Consider the following 16,756-nt stretch of genomic DNA (forward strand, 5'->3'; position numbering starts at 1 on the left):
AGTACTCTTGCCTGGAAAATTCCATGGATGGAGGAGCCTGGACTACAGTCCATGGGGTCGCAAAGAGTCGGAGATGACTGAGCGACTTCACTTCACTTCACTTCTCTTTGTCATGGTTACCCATTGGGAGGTTTTATGCAGGGGAAATGAGTCAGTAGACCTCCATGTCCTCAGTGTCCTTAAATCTTCACCGCAATCAGGTGATGGAGGTGGAGGGAATATTGAGGCCGAGTTCAGAGACTGGTCACAAGTCCCATGATGAGAATAAAAGGAGGTGGGAGGGAGTCACTAGTCCAGTGCTGGGTCATGTCATCATCTGTGAATCCAGACATATGGCAGAAACATGCTGCAGAGCAGGTGGGTCCCCACTCCAGGTATGAGTCTGAGCGTCCCTCTGCTTCTCCTACCAGTTCAAGGGTCCAGTGGTTCAGCCTTCCATTCACACATTTAAAAATCTGAGCTCAGGATTGAAAGCCTGGCAAGGTGCAGTCTGTTTCAGAAACCCAAGTAGTGACCACAGGCTTGGAGGACCCTAGATGTGGCTGACATTGGCCACATGACCAAAGTTTCTAAGCCCCAGTAGGCTCATTTGCAAAATGACACCAACCACCCAGCCTGTCTCCAAGGGCTCCTGTGTTAAAATCACCAGGGATACCTGTTCGAGTTGCTTCAACTATTCCAATGCCATTAAAATTGTTGAGGGCTTCCCTGGTGGCTCAGCGGTAAAAAATCTGCTTGCAATGTGGGAGAACACAGGAGACGTGGGTTCAATCCCTGGGTCAGGAAGACCCCCTGGAGAAGGAAGTGGCAACCCACTCTAGTATTCTTGCCAGGAAAATCCCATGGACAGAGGAGCCTGGCGGGCTACAGTCTATGAGATCGCAAAGAGACACGACTGAGCAACCGAGCATGCAGCACAAAACAGATGAAGGATGCAGGACCCGCATGTCCACATCCCCCACTGATTACAACCCGTCTTAACATCTGAGAACCTCTGACTTATTTCACAGGGTGCCTGTGAGTATTAAATCAAACATCAACTCGTATTCCAGGAGCATATTGGATGTCCCATAAATATTCATGTCCCTCTCCCTTTTCATAGGTGCTGGCCATTGGAAATGGAATGTAAGTTTTTTTCCTGAAGACTCTCATTTAATTTCTCACTTCTGAGAATACGAAACATCTCTGGGCCCCCAGAGGACTCCACCAGCACGACTATCCTGGCCTCCAGGATGGCCAGGCTATCCCATTGCACTCACTCCTCACTTCCTCAGCCTGTGACCCTGCTTCAACATTGACTGGACCTTCTCTTTCAGCCACTCCACACTGTCTAGCTGGAAACCCTGGGTGACATCCTGAGGTCATCTGGGGAGCTTCAAAAAATACTGGGCTGCACCCCCGTACCTGCCTCCTCCCCCTGGGATTATGATTTAATCAGTCTGGGGATGGTCTGGGCATTGGGATATTTTAAGCTCTAATGAGCCTAACACGAGGCCCAAACTGAGAACCACCACCTCCAGGACATCCGCCAGGAACCGTGAAGGCCACGGGCACACATACAGACCCACGGAGGGGGTGGTGAGTCATGCCCTGAGCAGTCAGCTGAGCGGTCACTTGCCTGAAGAATGGAAAGGAGACGACTGATTCATAGAACCTCCACGTCGCCACGAGATCAATCCTGTTGGGGTTGGTAGCATAGTACCTCCAGGCGGCCTGGGGAGGAGAGACGAGGGGTGGGAGTGAGCTGATGTCACCCAGAAGGTCACACGGAATCCCACAACATTGAAACAGTAAGCCCCGGACACCTACGGGTTCAGTGTGCACTGAGGTCGTACCCAGAGTAGCCAGATTCTTGGCCTTTTGTAGCTCCTATGGGAGGAAAAACCTCCTTGACCTTATCATCTCAGATGGAGAAAACCGGCATAGTAGAGGGTGGGGTGGAGAAGTGAATTACCGTGGAGAGGGGAATCTGGGTATAAGAGCCCTGAAAGGAGCAGGGATTCCTCTTGCTGCATGATTCCTTGAGATTTCTCAAGTAGGTGCGAAGACAAACAGTCTTTTGTGCCACTTCGGGGTGCAAAAGACAGTCTGGCAGGTGAGGTTTTGATTTGAACACCACTAGATCTTCGGTAAACTGTGATGGTTTGGGGGTTGGGGAGGATAACAGTGCAGACTCTTAGAGACCAGAACTGACTTAGAAACTACACGGTGCAAGATAACACCGTGCACCATCCTGTCTCAGCCTCACAGCGACACTCACTACAACTGGAAGCAATTTCATGAGTGGGAGGTCATGCAGACGGTCTGTCCCAGGCAGCCGGCCAGAGCCAGAACACTCTACCTTCCTATTCTCTCTGCTCTCAACAGCCCATAAAACCATGAAGCAAGAACTCTCTCTGAAGGAGAAGAGGGAACACTGCCCCTCCTGCCATCTCTCACTATTGTTCCCAACTCCCAGCCCAGGGTCGGGGAAGTGAGAGGGAGGAACTGCGGGCGGGAGACCAGCACCCACTGCTGCATGGTTGTCTACTGGGTGGGATGAACTGTGAATCGGTCAGCATTTTGCACATGTGGGCACCTCTCCCTCTCTGGACTTACGAGCTCTCTATCACGAGCAGACGTAAGGGCCCACACCTCCTTGCAGCTGGTTGGCTACGCACCTGTGCTCTAGGCTGACTCTTCATTGTGGGTTCCCTGTTCAAGACTGTGGTAAGAAGTAGGAGAGAAAACCTTGTGTGGACCCAAGTCCAGGCCAAGCTCTCCACTCCGTCAGGGGTAAAGCAGCTGATGGGTGGGCTCCTGTCTGAGTCCCGTGTCTAGGTTTGGCCTGGCTTAGAACTTGGATGGGAGAGTGATGGGATGGTCAATTTCAGGACACACAGAGTGACTAGTCAGAGAGACAAACCATAGCAACACCCAGAGTCGTGGCAAGCAGGCTCGGTCCTGGGTCCATCCCAGGTCACGGCGTGCCCACTGCTGTAGAAGCATACGGACACACACACACACACACACATTCACACACAGACACATGCACACACATACACATAGACACACACAAACACACACATACAGACACATGCACACACATGCACACAGACAGACATAGACACACACACATACACACAACACACACACAGACACACACACAGACACATGGACACACACACATACACACAACACACACAAAGACACACACACAGACACATGTACACACACACAGAGACATAGACACACACACATACACACAACACACACACATAGACACACACATACACACCACACACACAGGCACACACATATACACATAGATACACACATAAACACACGCACATACACATAGACACACACAGGCACACACACACAAACACACACACACATGGACACATACACATAGAGACACACACACAGACGTAGACACACACACATACACACCACACACACAGACACACACATATACACATAGATACACACATAACACACACACACACATAGACACACACATACACACCACACACACATATACACATAGATACATACATAAACACACGCACATACACATAGAGACACACACACAGACGTAGACACACACATATACACACAACACACACACAGACACACACATATACACATAGATACACACACACAAACACACACACACATAGACACACACACATAGACACACATACACACAACACACACACATAGACACACACACATAGACACCACACACACAGACACACACATATACACATAGATACACACACACAAACACACACACACACATAGACACACACACATAGCCACGCGTGGCCCCGTCCAGTTCGGCCCCAGGCAGACAGACCTGGATGAGCTCAGCAGCGGGCTTCCTCCTTTTCTCAAAGTGCTTCTGACGGTGCTGCTCCTGCACCTTGAGCGCTAGCCCGGACCCCAGGATGCCCTGAAGAGAGAGGTCAGGCCCTGAGGTCAGCTCCCCAAGACTCCCCGGGAGCCCCACCCCGACTCTCAGGCCCCAGTGATGACGCCGAGCGAAGGGGAGAAGGAAAGACCCCTTCTTTGTCTTCCAGGGAGTGGGGGCCGGGTTAAGCGGGGCCTTGAAGTCAGGGTTCAGTTCCGGACTCTGCCACTTCCGGCAGGGAGACCCTGGCCGGCCTCTTCTCTGCTGCATCTCAGTTTTCTCCACAGGGAAGTCAGATAGCAGCACCCACCTCACAATTCTGTGAGGGAAAAAATGAGATAACGTAACAGGGACTGCCTAGTAAGGAGTAGGAGGCACAACGGGTTCCCAGTTAATATTAATGGAATTTAAAAAATATTTCAGTCGCTTGAATTGTCATGTGAGACTTTTACTCTGGCTGGCATTTCTCCGAATTGTGATCTGTTTTGATTTTTAGGTCAAACTCTCACACGGAGTGCATGGTGGCGGTGGGGGGGGCACACCCCTTTCAAGTTGAGAGAGAATTTAGAGACCATGGCCCATGCTCACAGCCCCTCATCTTTTATGGATAAAGAAACTGAGAGTCAGAAAGGTCATCTTCCCAAGGTCAAACAACTTAGGGAAAAACACTGGATGGCTGCGATGGACGAAGGGAGGGCTGCAATGAATGAAGAGCCTCAGTATCAAAAGGATAGGAGGTGAAGGGCGGGGAAGAGGGGTTGTTATACCGGAGGTTCTTTCCAAGCTTTGTGATTAAGAGCCAGGCTTGAAGGAGCAGGCCTGGGTCCCTGGCTCTACAACCCAATAGCCCTGTGACTATGGAAACTTAACTAACCCAATGAAGCCTCAGTTTCCTCATCTGGAAAATGGGGAGAAATGCACACCAAACTTCAAATGTTTTTACAAAGATTAAATGATACAGTGTAGGGAAAGCACTTGGCATGAATCCAGTCCACAGTAAGTTCAGCAAATGCTGTATATTATTATTGTTGTTATGACACTGATGGGCACTGGGCTTTGGGGAAGTTATTCTACCAGGGATCAAGAATTTGAGGGAAATCCATTTTTTACACAAACTAGAAGATGACAGGGCGGAGAAGGGAACTCACAAATATAAAGGACTCACTATGTGCACAGAATATGGGGGTGAAAGACATAATCTCAGCCCCCAAGGGGCTCACAGTCTCCCGGGGAAGCAGATTTGGAATCTGAAATCCCAGGTGGGCTCAGAAATGCCTTTTCAGAGCGATACCCAGAGGATGGAGTGATGAACTCAGCCTAAAGAAGGAAGCACTGAACTGGGTCTGGAGGATAAACAACAGGTCCCTGTATAACACAGGGAACTATATCTAATATCCTGTGATAAACCATAATAGAAAAGAATATTTAAAAAAAGAATATGAGCTCAGCTTGGTGCTCTGTGATGGCCTAGAAGAGCGGGATGGGAGGGAGGTCCAAGAAGGAAGGGATATATGTAAACATATGGCTGATTCACTTAGTTGTATAGCAGAAAGTAATGCAACATTGTAAAGCAATTATACCCCAATGTTTAAAAAAAGAATGCCTATATGTAGATGTGTCACTTTGCTGTAAAGCAGATGTTTACAACATTGTAAATCAACTATAGTTCAATAAAAATTTTTTTAAAAAAGAAACTCAGTCTTGAAAGAGGAGTTGGTGTTTGGGGGATCACTCCTGGCAAAGAGAGCCACGCAGCCTGTGGCAGAGAGACAGGAAAGCATGACACAGGATCAGGATACAAGATACAGGAAGGTGGAAGATGAGGCTGGACAGCTGAGTTGGGGCCAGGCAGTGATGGATCCTGCCCATCATTGAGGGAGAACAGTGAGGGCACTCACGGCTGGCAGGGCAAAAAAGGAGACGCCGATTAACGAAAAGGTGGCTGCGATCAGACGGCCTTCCCACGTTTTGGGCGTCTTGTCTCCGTAGCCAATGGTGGCCAGTGTAATCTGAAAAGAGAGGTGTTCAGACACGGGGCTTCCCTGGGGGAGGAAGTCAGTGATGTATCAGCCGACTTTACCCATAGCCTTTGTACCGACTGGGGCACTGTCCCGTTTAGAATAAGACTCCCGTGGGAGAGAAGGTACTAAAGACCAGCAATCTTATATAGGAGCCTTGAGACCACATCTGCTTCTAAACTAAGGATTTCTTCCCTATAGTCAGTCAGTCAACAGATATTTCAAACATTGCAAACATGTGTATCTGCATATACATTCATGCATATGTTTGCAAATGCGTGATTTTGTGTATGACCATGACTCTGAATGTATGTGCTCCTGTGCATTTATTTACATGTATTGTGTGTATAGGTGTGCGTGTCTAAAGTCTGGGCCTGTGTCTGTCCAGGTGTATGCTGAATACTCCTCTGTGCATTTACACTTGTAGGTTATCAGCACACATGCACTTATAAACATGGAAGGCAGGCTACTGGAGTAGTTAAGTGTGGCCTCTGGAACCCAAATGCTTGAGTTCAAATCCCAGGTGAAGCACTATGTTGGCTCAGAGATCTTTGAATTAGTGACTCAATCTCTCTCTTCAAGCCTCAGGTTCTCCAATTTGAAAGCAAAAGTGTTAGTCGCTCAGTCCTGCCTGACTCTTTGCGACCCAATAGATTGTAGCCCGCCAGGCTCCTCTGTCCATGGGATTCTCCAGGCAAGAATACTGGAGTGGGTTGCCATTCCCTTCTCCAGGGGATCTTCCCAACCCAGGGATCAAACTCAGGTCTCCTGCACTGCAGGTGGATTCTTTACTGTCTGAACCACTCGGGAGCTAATAATAGGAGTTATTTGCACTTAAAATGTGTTTATAAATGTAAAGCGCTTAAGCAATGCTTTAATACCACATGCCCGATGGGGGTGGGGCTGTGTGTCTCTAGGTGTGTTTGAGGGTCTGGGTATATATACGTCTGCATCTGCCACTGAGTCTGCACAGCACAGCCTGGCTAATGACAGGTAAGGTCCCAGAGTGACCGTGGGATGTGACTGATCAGAGCCCTGACTTATAGGGAAAAGCCCCCCTTCCAAGGGCCCACCCTGCAGGCTGTGTCTCCCAGGGGGAGGTTCATAAATGGAGGTGCTCTCCTCTCCCCTGTGGCTGAAGAACACAGCTGCCCAACCCTGTACATCCACATCACGTCCTCCAGGTCTTTCCATCCCTCCAGCTGATCCCCACAGGGCAGCCTTCAAAGTGGTGACTCACCAGGCCCCACCACAGGGCATCTGCATAGGTCTCAAATTCCTCTTTCATCTCTTCTCCTTGGGCATCCACCTCCGGCACATCTTTCTCAACCAGGTAGACGAGAAATGAAGAAAGGATGAGCGTCAGGAACCCGATGTACCAGGCGGTGATGAGCTCCTGCGACAGCAAGCAGTGGACAGGGAAGGGGTCACTGGTGGAGGCTGGGAGGAGGTTGCAGGCAGACACCCTGGAGCTGGAGTGCAGGTTTCCCAGCTCTGGGACACGGGCAAGTGACTCACCTTCGCTGATCCTCACCTCCCATCACTGGAAGATGGGGGTCAGTACTGTGGTCATTGTTTGATCACTAGCAGAATGAGGGGATGGCTCTAGAAGGAGAGGGAGAGCTCTGTGGTATCACAGCTCAAGAGGCTTCACGGGGAGGGGAGAAGGCAGGAGGGATGGGCCGCTGCCTCGGAGACAAGGCTCGGGACTCAGGAGACCCTATGTCACGCAGGATTGGGCAGAACAACGATAAAGCTCTTTCCACTGGGAAAGTGACAGACAGTGAGAAGGAATTATAATGGCAGAGGGGACAGAGCTGTGGACGGGGACCCAGCCCGGCCACTAACTGTGTGATTCTGGGCAGATGACCTCTCTTCCCCAGCTTCAGTTTTTTCATTTTATAAATGAAGGGCCTGAACCACAGAGTTTCAAAAAGAGGCACAGATACTTCAAATGCAGATAGGCATTTTTTATACAAAGTAGTCACATACCGATTTAAACCATATTAGCATAAATTAAACATAAAACCATTATTTTGTGGATATGATCATATGATAGACTGGGATATCCTCAAAAACAAGAGCGAGCTGATTTAAAGGAAAAATGTTAAGGGTGGTAACCATAAGGGTGGTACAGAGACATGCCAAAGATGGGCAAACCGTTGAAGTTTCAAACACCCTGACCATGACAATCCCTGAGGCAATTTCTATGTCTCGCATTCTATTCCAACTCCAAGGGTTACCCTGGTAGGTTAGGCAGAAGAAAGTCAAGGTCCTGGGCAAACACAGTCTGGAGATTAGGCCTGACATTCCTGCTAAGTCATCATGGAGAATGAAGCCATTCATATCGACAGAGTTCATCTATCCGACCGTCCTCGGCCAATCAGCTGGCCTCTGGGTCCATCGCATCTCGCTGACATGGCTGCTTCCAGCATCCCTCTGGGCCTTTGCTCACATTGGTCCTCTGTCTTCCTGGCCCCTCCCTGGGGGACCAACCAGAGAGCACTGAGTCACCTAAGACTTGTGTCATCTCCATTACGAGAGCTTTCTGGATGTTTGCTCCCCCAACTAGAACGAGCTTTCATTTCTAGCTTTTTTTCCCTCCTATGTCTTCACCATTTTCTAAACAGATGTTAAGTCTCTATTATGCTCATTCACTCATAGGTCTGACCTTTGCCACAGCATCACATGCCTGGCGCACTTGTGAGTTCACAGCAGACAGAGGTTAGTTGAGATGCTGTAGGCAATCCAGCAGCCCTTCCCCTCCGTGAGCGTCCACTCCACCGGGGTTTGAGAAGGAAAGGATGAAGTGGATGGTCCTTCCCCAGTCACGAACCTTTCACCCTGTTGAGTGTGATTCCAGCATGACTACGTTCTTTCATACGCTCAGCCTCCAAATGCTGAACCAGAGAAACAGCTGTCTGTGTGCGTATGGACGTCCCGGCTGTGTGGATGAAGAGCTGGCACAGTGGTCACTGGGGAGGGAAATGAGTCCCCATTCTGTGCCTTGCAGTCACTCAAAGGCCACTCAAGGTAATTCTGACCTGATGCAACGTTCGCCAGCTGCTCCGTGGCAGTGACTGCTCCCCGACGTCCACGGGCTCCTGCACACGCCTGAGCCCCCCAGCAGTCAAGTGGCAGCCGATGGTCTGGGGTCCAGCCCATGGGAGTGATGGGGGCCACTTCCTGTTAGGTCCATTCTAGAGGATGCTCGCAGGCTTGCTTTCCCTGCCTCGGTGACTCAAGGCTCATTTCCAAGACAAACCAGGACCTCTCGACCCACATCAGACACGTGTGCAGGAGAAGACGCCCACATTTTCGTGCTAAGGCACAGAGACTCCAGGGCTCATTTGTTCTGGGAGCAGAGTCTGACCAATCCCAACTTTAGTAAGAGCATTAAAGTCTTACCCTGTGTGGGCCCCTCACTCTTCATCTCTGAGTTTCTGGGAGAGTTAAGCATGGAACTTGGCCCAGAGAACACATGTTTTGAATGAATGAATGAAGAAATGAATCGGTGTTTGTTCACCAGGTTCAGAGAAGGAACAGGTCTAAGCTCCTGCAGTTGGTAAATCCTGGACTCAAATCCAGGCAAGCGCTTATACTTTCTGAACACACTGCCTGCCCAGGAAGTGAAGGCCAGCCCTGGAGCCACGCTGGGACTCAGGGACAGTGAAAGGCTAAGGCTCGTCCAGTGGGGACTGCTGGGGGGAAAGACGGGGCATGGAGCTGGCCACGCAGTCTCTCTGTCTGCCTTCGGTCTCCTACTGCAGACCTGCGATTCTGTCTTGAAGTTCCACCCCTCAGCCGCAGTTGTGGGGTCCGGCGGTGGCATGGGCCATTTTTCCCAGGAATTACATGGCAGACATGCAACTGTCATATATTCTAATCTGAGGGAACGTAGGACGAGGACCTTGCCCAGCCATTTTTAGTCCTGATTTCCACCAAAGCTGTGAATCAGCTCAGCTGCATGGATACATGCTTAGGTGTTGCTAACATGTCCTCTGATAAAAAATAAAATAGGGACTTCCCTGGTGGTCTAGTGATTGAGACTCTGTGCTTCCAATGCCGGGGGCATCTGTTGGATCCCTGGTTGGGGAACTAGGGTGCCATATACCAGACGGCATGGCCAAATAGTAATAATAACAATAAAATAATAAAAATAGTTCAGGAGAAGAAAGAACTCTCCAAAAAAAAAAAAAAAAAAAAGAGAAAAGCCCTGTCTCCCTGAGCCTGTGGCCAGCAGTGGAGCAGATGGAATAAAACATGTATGGGAAGAAATTGCATTTTCAGATGTGAGACTCTAAGTGTTTTAAATTTGTATTTCATTTTCTTTCTGTATTTATTTGTACTGTTTGGGATAATACATGCTACTACTAATGAGCACTGATTATTCGCCAGGTACTGACAAGTAACTTGGCTCATGTGAGCAGCCAGAAGTATTCACATTTTAACCACTGAGGAAGCTCTCATGGAAAGAGAGCAGCATTTTTATTTATTTATTTTTTTTTTATTTTTTTTTTTTTTTTCGAGAGAGAGAGAGAGAGAGAGAGAGAGAGAGAGAGAGAGAGAGAGAGAGAGAGAGAGAGAGAGAATGACCAGACGCGGGTGCAGAGAGTCTGGAAGAGTCTGGCCGAGAGCAGCATTTTTAAAGTCTTACGCCTCGAAGGCGGCAGAGCTGCCATTTGCACCGAGCTGCTGTCTGACTCTTAAGCTTCCATTCATTCTACCATGAGATGCTGACATATCTGGGTGTGTCCCTGAACTGGAGGAATCCAGGAGCTTTGCAGGGGCATTCTGGCCTTGCCCAGGTTGGGGGGCAGGTGATGTTAAGACTTATAAGGAAAACTCTGAGCTCCTCAATGGCAACTCAACCCGGGCTCTCTGCTTTCAGTGTAGTTCTCCAGAAACAAAGTTTGAGACAGAGATTTAGGAGCATGTGAGGGCTTCCCTGGTGATTCAGATGGTAAAGAATCCACCTGCCAGGAGATGCAGGCTCAATCCCTGGGTGAGGAAGATTCCTTGGAGAAGGAAGTGGCAACCCACTCCAGTGTTCTTGTCTGGAGAATACCATGGACAGAGGAGTCTGGCAGGCTACAGTCCAAGAGGTCACGAAAGTCAGACATGAGTGAGTGACTAAGCAACATCTGTGGTGACTGAGGGTGGGTCTGGGGACAGAGGGAATAAGGGAAGCGGACAGGGCGGAAGAAGGAGCTTGGCAAGGGTGTGCTCCGCGATGGGCCCCCCCTCAGCCTGATTCCACAGGAAGCTCTGCAGCTTGAGCCGCCCCACAGGGCTGGTCCCGTCACCAGACAGGTCCTGGGGTCAGTGAGTCACCGGCTGCGGGCCTCCCTGATGGGCGAGGCGGAAGCCGAGAACAGTATAAGCCCCTGGGCCGGGCAGCTCTCCTGTGCTTCTCCAGGGGAGGAACAGCTGGGAACATTAGCAGCCAACTCTCAGAGCAGTTAAAGGGCTGAGCACATCCTCCCAGGAACGGGGGCCTGCTCCAGGTGCCAACCGTGTACACCGTACCCACCAGGGCTAGCACAAGAAGATGCTCACTCAGGGATGAAGGCAGCTTTCACTTTATCCCCTAAAGCAGGGGTCCCCGACCTCCAGGATCTAATGCCTGATGATCTGACGTGGAGCTGATGATTTAATAATAATAGAAATAAAGCGCAGGATAAACGGTAATGCAGTTGAATCCTCCCAAAACCACCCCCATCCCCCGTCCGCAGAAAAACAGTCTTTCACAAAACTGGTCCCTGGTGCCGAAAAAGCTGGAGACTGCTGCTCTAAGGAACACACATCTCAAGGGTTCTTTGCTCTGATTTCTCCTGAATAGGCCTCTGAGTGTTTTTTTTTCCTGCCACTCAGAAGTTTTCCTTCATTTCTCCAGGGTCCAGCCAAGGCAGGGATACTGAAACAAAGTGGTACCAAAAGGTTTGGGCTAACCACAGGAGAGACACAGAGCGCAGGGCTGCCCCGGACACACTGGCCTCGCCCTAGGTTTCCACTCCTGCTCAAGCACGTGGAAGTCTGGGCCAAGCCCCACTTGGCCTGAGCTTCTCATCTGCCTTGTAGAGGAAAGAGCCCCCACGACAGGTAGCAAGCCACTGAACAAGGGCTCTGAAGCCAGACAGCCTAGGCAGCTCCCTTCCTCTTTCCGTATCTGCTTCCTTATCCCTGAACTGGGGTAAGAACAGTGCAGATCCTGGGGTGAGCTAATCTGTACCAAACACCAGGTTCAGGCACTGTGCTTCTGGCTACATGATAACAATAGCGACTGAGCCACCACAGCTAGGCGCTGAGTGTGTTCTAAGTCCTTTCACCCTATGAGGTGTGTGCACATTATTCCCGTTTTATAAATGCAGGAGAGAAGACCCAGAGGGGTTACAGTGTGTGTCAGTCACTCAGTCGTGTCCGACTCTTTGTGACCCCATGGACTGTAGCCCGCCAGGCTCCTCTGTCAGGGGATTCTCCAGGCAAGAATACTGGAATGGGTTGCCATTTTCCTTCTCCAGGGGATCTTCCTGACCCAGGAATCGAACCTGGATCTCCTGCACTGCAGGCAGATTCTTTACCATCTGAGCCACCAGGGAAGCCTAGAGGGGTTCCAGGAAGTCTCCAGAGTCACACCAGTAGAGTTTAGATTCCAACCGGCCTGGGTGACTTCCTTCCACCCCACGCTGCTTTGCATTAGAGGCAGCGGCATTATCATCCCTGTGTTGGAAAGAGGAAAACTGAGGTCAAAGAGGGTTGAGTGATGTGGCCGGTGTTGTTTGCACCTGGTCCACCTGTGCCTGCATGCTCCACCGCCCCACCACCATCAGTGGTGGCAGGACCCTCCGGGGACACCGTCTGGGAGGGGGTGCCGTGGACCGGATGCGGGTAGGAAGGAAGCAAGCCCGGTGGGCCGGGGGCTTCTCAGCGGCACTTACTTTGCTGTGTGCGCAGATGGCCGAGCCCAGGAGCTTCCAGGTGCCGCCCCTCCGGTCCATTCGCAGCATCCGAAGGATCTGCAGGAAGCGCAGGCTCCGCAGGGACGTGGCCAGGACGTTGCCCTGGTTTCCCACGGCAACCACGGGCACTGAAGCGATCAGCACGAAGATGTCTGGAAAGAGGGCGGAGGGTGGCAGGTGAGAGAGGGGAGGAGGTCAGGCCAGGGCGCGGGAGCCGTCACGGGCACTGTTGGCCACAGATGGGCAGGTGCTGTGTTAAACCATGACACTGAACACGTATCCCGCGCAGGATACGTGTTCTTCTGAGACAGGTGAGGAAACAGGAGCTCTGAGCGTGAACCCCTTTCCAGGGCCGTGTAGCCGGATGTGGCCAAGTTGGGACTGGATGCAGAACTCCAGTGCTCACTCCAATCCCAGGGAAGTGATGCTCCAAGACCCTCCAGGGGGGTCCTTGGGGGGTCCCTCTCTGGCTGAGAGGGGATCGGGGCTGCCCAGGTGGAGGAGGGGAGGTCTGAAGCTCAGAGGCTGTTTGATTGTGGGTTTCCCCTTCCCTGGTGGCTGAGACGGTAAAGCGTCTGCCTGCAATGCCGGGGACCCGTGTTCGATCCCTGGGTTGGGAAGATCCTCTGGAGGAGGATGGCAACCTCCTCCAGTATTGCATGGCAACCCACTCCAGTATTCTTGCCTGGAAAAATCCCATGGACAGAGGAGCCTGGTAGGCTACAGTCCATGGGGTTGCAAAGAGTCGGACATGACTGAGCGACTTCATTCACGTCACTTTTACTTGCCCCTGCAAACAAACCCTGAGAGGGACATGGCTGTGGGTGACTGAAAGGGAGATGAACTCAGGGAGCAGAAGGGAGGGAAGAGGGAGGCAGGGGAAAGGCCAGGGCAGGGGTCTTGTGGGGGCTGCTGCTGCCGGAACCTCAGCGCTATAGGCAGAACACCGCCCACCATCGTCCCTCTGAAAGATGGGAGCTAGGGTCTCTGTCCACAGGCTCCTGCCCCCTGCTGGCCGTGGGGGTCATCAACATCCCACACTTCTGAGCTGCACTGCCCAGTGAGTGACCCACTCCCTCAGTTTCAGAGAAGGCCCCGGGGCAGGGTGCAGGAAAGCATGGGACCCGCCCCAGAAATGCGGGGCTGCTGTCAGGAGGTGACCCGGAAACGTCCACCAGAGCTGCAAGCAGAGGTCAAGGGGAGTTCTCAAAGGGCCAATCTGGCTCCTGAAGTTGAACGGTCAAAGATGGAAGGAAGAGGGCCCTGGTATCTTTCTCATTCCCTTCAATGCTCCTCCCCCCAACTCCAGGATCTATCATGTCCCCACTGCACTGCAGGGGACTAGCAAGCACAAAGGATCCCGTGATCCAATAAATTAGAAAAAAAATCAATTAAACAGGTTTTACTCCTGCAGGACTTCTCAGGGCCTGTAATGTACTAATATGCTCTGTGGTTCTTTCACTCTTACCAGTGAAGTCCAACCTTTCTTGAAAGATTTCAACCACAGAACTGTTTAGTTGGTTCGTTTATTTTTGCAAGGGCATCAGGGTACAAGGAAGACACCTGGAATGTTTATCCAATGGGCCAAGTCCAAGCTTCTGAAAACCCTCTGTGACCCGGCCCTAGGGAACCTTCTAGAAGCACGTGTGGCCTTCTGAGTTCACGGTGGTCTCTCACATCTTCATACCTTTGTTTGTGCCGGCCACCCTGCTCGGATTAGGCTCCTAAATCCACACCAAGTATGTCTGCCCAAAAAAGCTGGCATCCTTTCGACCATGTCAAAGTGTCTGCCAGATGTGCCTAAACTCTGGGAAAAACTAGGGGTCAGACATCTGGATACCAGTATGTCTATATCCTTGGCCAGGCTTCTCTGCCTAGCTGTGCAAAGATAGCCACATTTCAGGTTTGCAGAAAATAAAACAAAACCGAGACACAGGGTAAATGTGACGTCAGTCTATGACCCTCTGACACTGAGACAGCAAACTTCAGCCCAGACAAGACTCTTCCACAAGTGACACGGCAGGGTCTGAGCTGTTTCAAATAAGGAGGACACGGTACACATGCACAGGATAACCACCTCTGGTCCAACAGGAAGGCAACTCTTCCCACGAGGGCCATGTTACGGGAGACGTTAGATGAGCAGAAGAGAAAATGCAGCAACATCAGGAAAGAAGCCAGCCGGGATGGTGGAGGCTGAGGGCCAGTCTCATCTCTCCAGCAGGGACAGGAGGGGAACGAAAGCTGGAGCTCTGTCACGATCCTAGAATCGTGAGACTGTTCCATAGGAAACACTCCTGTTCTGGTGGGGCCTGGGCTCCATATACTAGGATCGCTCTAAGTTGGCAGGGACCTCAGAATTTGGACACTGTCAATCTCAAAGTGACCTCCCTCATGCCCTGCCAACACACACACACACACACACACTCTTCTGGTCAGCACTGGATAGGTCACCCCAAAGATGAAAAAGAAGTCAGCTTAACACATTATTGACCAGAGACGTATTAACACATCTTTTGTTATCTGAACATTATTGATCGGAGATGTTATCAATATGCTTTTAGAGAGTGATACAATTAACATCACCATGTGAAGTTGTTAGAGCTTAAAATTGAACAAGGGTTCATTATACAACTTATATTGTCATTATCATTCACATTTTGCTATGTTAGGTTTTTGTTCCAACCCTATGTATATTATAAATGCAAATTTATTACCATAAAATTTTCAAAAATGATGCATCATGAAATGTTGGGTAAAGTTTTATGCAGATACTTTCTCTGACTATCTGAGTGACATATATACCAATGTTAGAAGATGATAGTTCTTCAGAATATAGCTCTGATTCAGATGATGTGAATAGTAGACCAACAAAAAGACAAAAAAGTCTCAGTGACTGATTCTGATACAGGAAGTGAAAAAGAAACACAGTGGTGGAGAATGCTCCTTTGCTTCTCTACATAAGAGTAGACTGAAGACAACACTTCACAAACCTTAGAAGACTTTACAGGTGTGTCAAGGGTAACTATTGAGTATAATGACGCACAAAGTGTTAGTGAAATAACAGAATTAATTTTGGCTGGCCAGAATAAAAATCACCAGCCACAGGCACTAGTTTCTGCAAAAATCCCCTGGTCAATAATGAGTTAAGATGTGAAGGACAGACAAGGGAAAAGGAAGGCAAAGGAAAGTTGGGGGTTTGATAGCCTGAATGTTTGTTTCCTTTCAAATTCATATATTGAGTCCTGTCTCTTGGTGTGATGGTGTTGGGAGTGGGGCCTCTGGGAGGTGACTAGGTCTTGGGGGTGGAGCCCTCATGAAAGGGATTAGCGCCCTTAAGGAAGAAAGAGACTCCAGAGAGCTCCCTTGCCCCTTCTTCCTTGTGAGGACACAGCAAGAAGACAGTGTCTATGAACCAGGAAGAGAACTCTCACCAGAAACTGACCCTGCTGGCACCCCAATCTCAGACTTTCAGCCTCCAGAACCGTGAGAAATAAATTTCTGTTATTTATAAGCTACTCTGTCTGTGGTATTCTGTTATAGCAGCTTGAACAGACTAAACACAGGTAGAGGGTCAGGGAAGGAGGGCCGAGGAAGAGAGAAAAGAAATGTGGAAAAAAATTAAGTAACTGAAAAGTTCTCCAAAATTGCACGTGTGCATACACACACAGCCCCCTACCTGCATTCAAAATTCTGAGCACTAGAAAAAAACCTCAGATTTCCAGCCTCAGCAGCAGATGGGAAGAAGAAGAAGGGCTTCAGCTGACAGTGAGGGTGGTACTGTCCTCGGTGTGAGGCAGCCTGCAAACCTGGCAACTCAGTCCCAGGTGATACAGAGGGAAATTGGCAGCTAGGATAGAGCAAGGGTCTAGCTCTTCCTCCCTGGG

General features: G+C 50.1%; 1 protein-coding gene across 1 annotated transcript in view; it reads right to left on the bottom strand.

Moving 5' to 3' along the window:
* KCNQ3 (potassium voltage-gated channel subfamily Q member 3) overlaps nucleotides 1-16,756 on the bottom strand; it is a 285,903-nt gene that overhangs the window by 25,765 nt on the left and 243,382 nt on the right. The window contains exons 4-8 of the mRNA XM_065902941.1: nucleotides 12,852-13,024; nucleotides 7,154-7,309; nucleotides 5,794-5,904; nucleotides 3,842-3,937; nucleotides 1,619-1,713 (exon numbers count right to left, since the gene is read on the bottom strand). Coding sequence (XP_065759013.1) covers nucleotides 1,619-1,713; nucleotides 3,842-3,937; nucleotides 5,794-5,904; nucleotides 7,154-7,309; nucleotides 12,852-13,024 — 631 coding nt within the window. The remainder of the gene's footprint in view (nucleotides 1-1,618; nucleotides 1,714-3,841; nucleotides 3,938-5,793; nucleotides 5,905-7,153; nucleotides 7,310-12,851; nucleotides 13,025-16,756) is intronic.

Source organism: Muntiacus reevesi, chromosome 12 (genome assembly GCF_963930625.1).
Source record: "Muntiacus reevesi chromosome 12, mMunRee1.1, whole genome shotgun sequence".
In the NCBI taxonomy this organism is placed as follows: domain Eukaryota; kingdom Metazoa; phylum Chordata; class Mammalia; order Artiodactyla; family Cervidae; genus Muntiacus; species Muntiacus reevesi.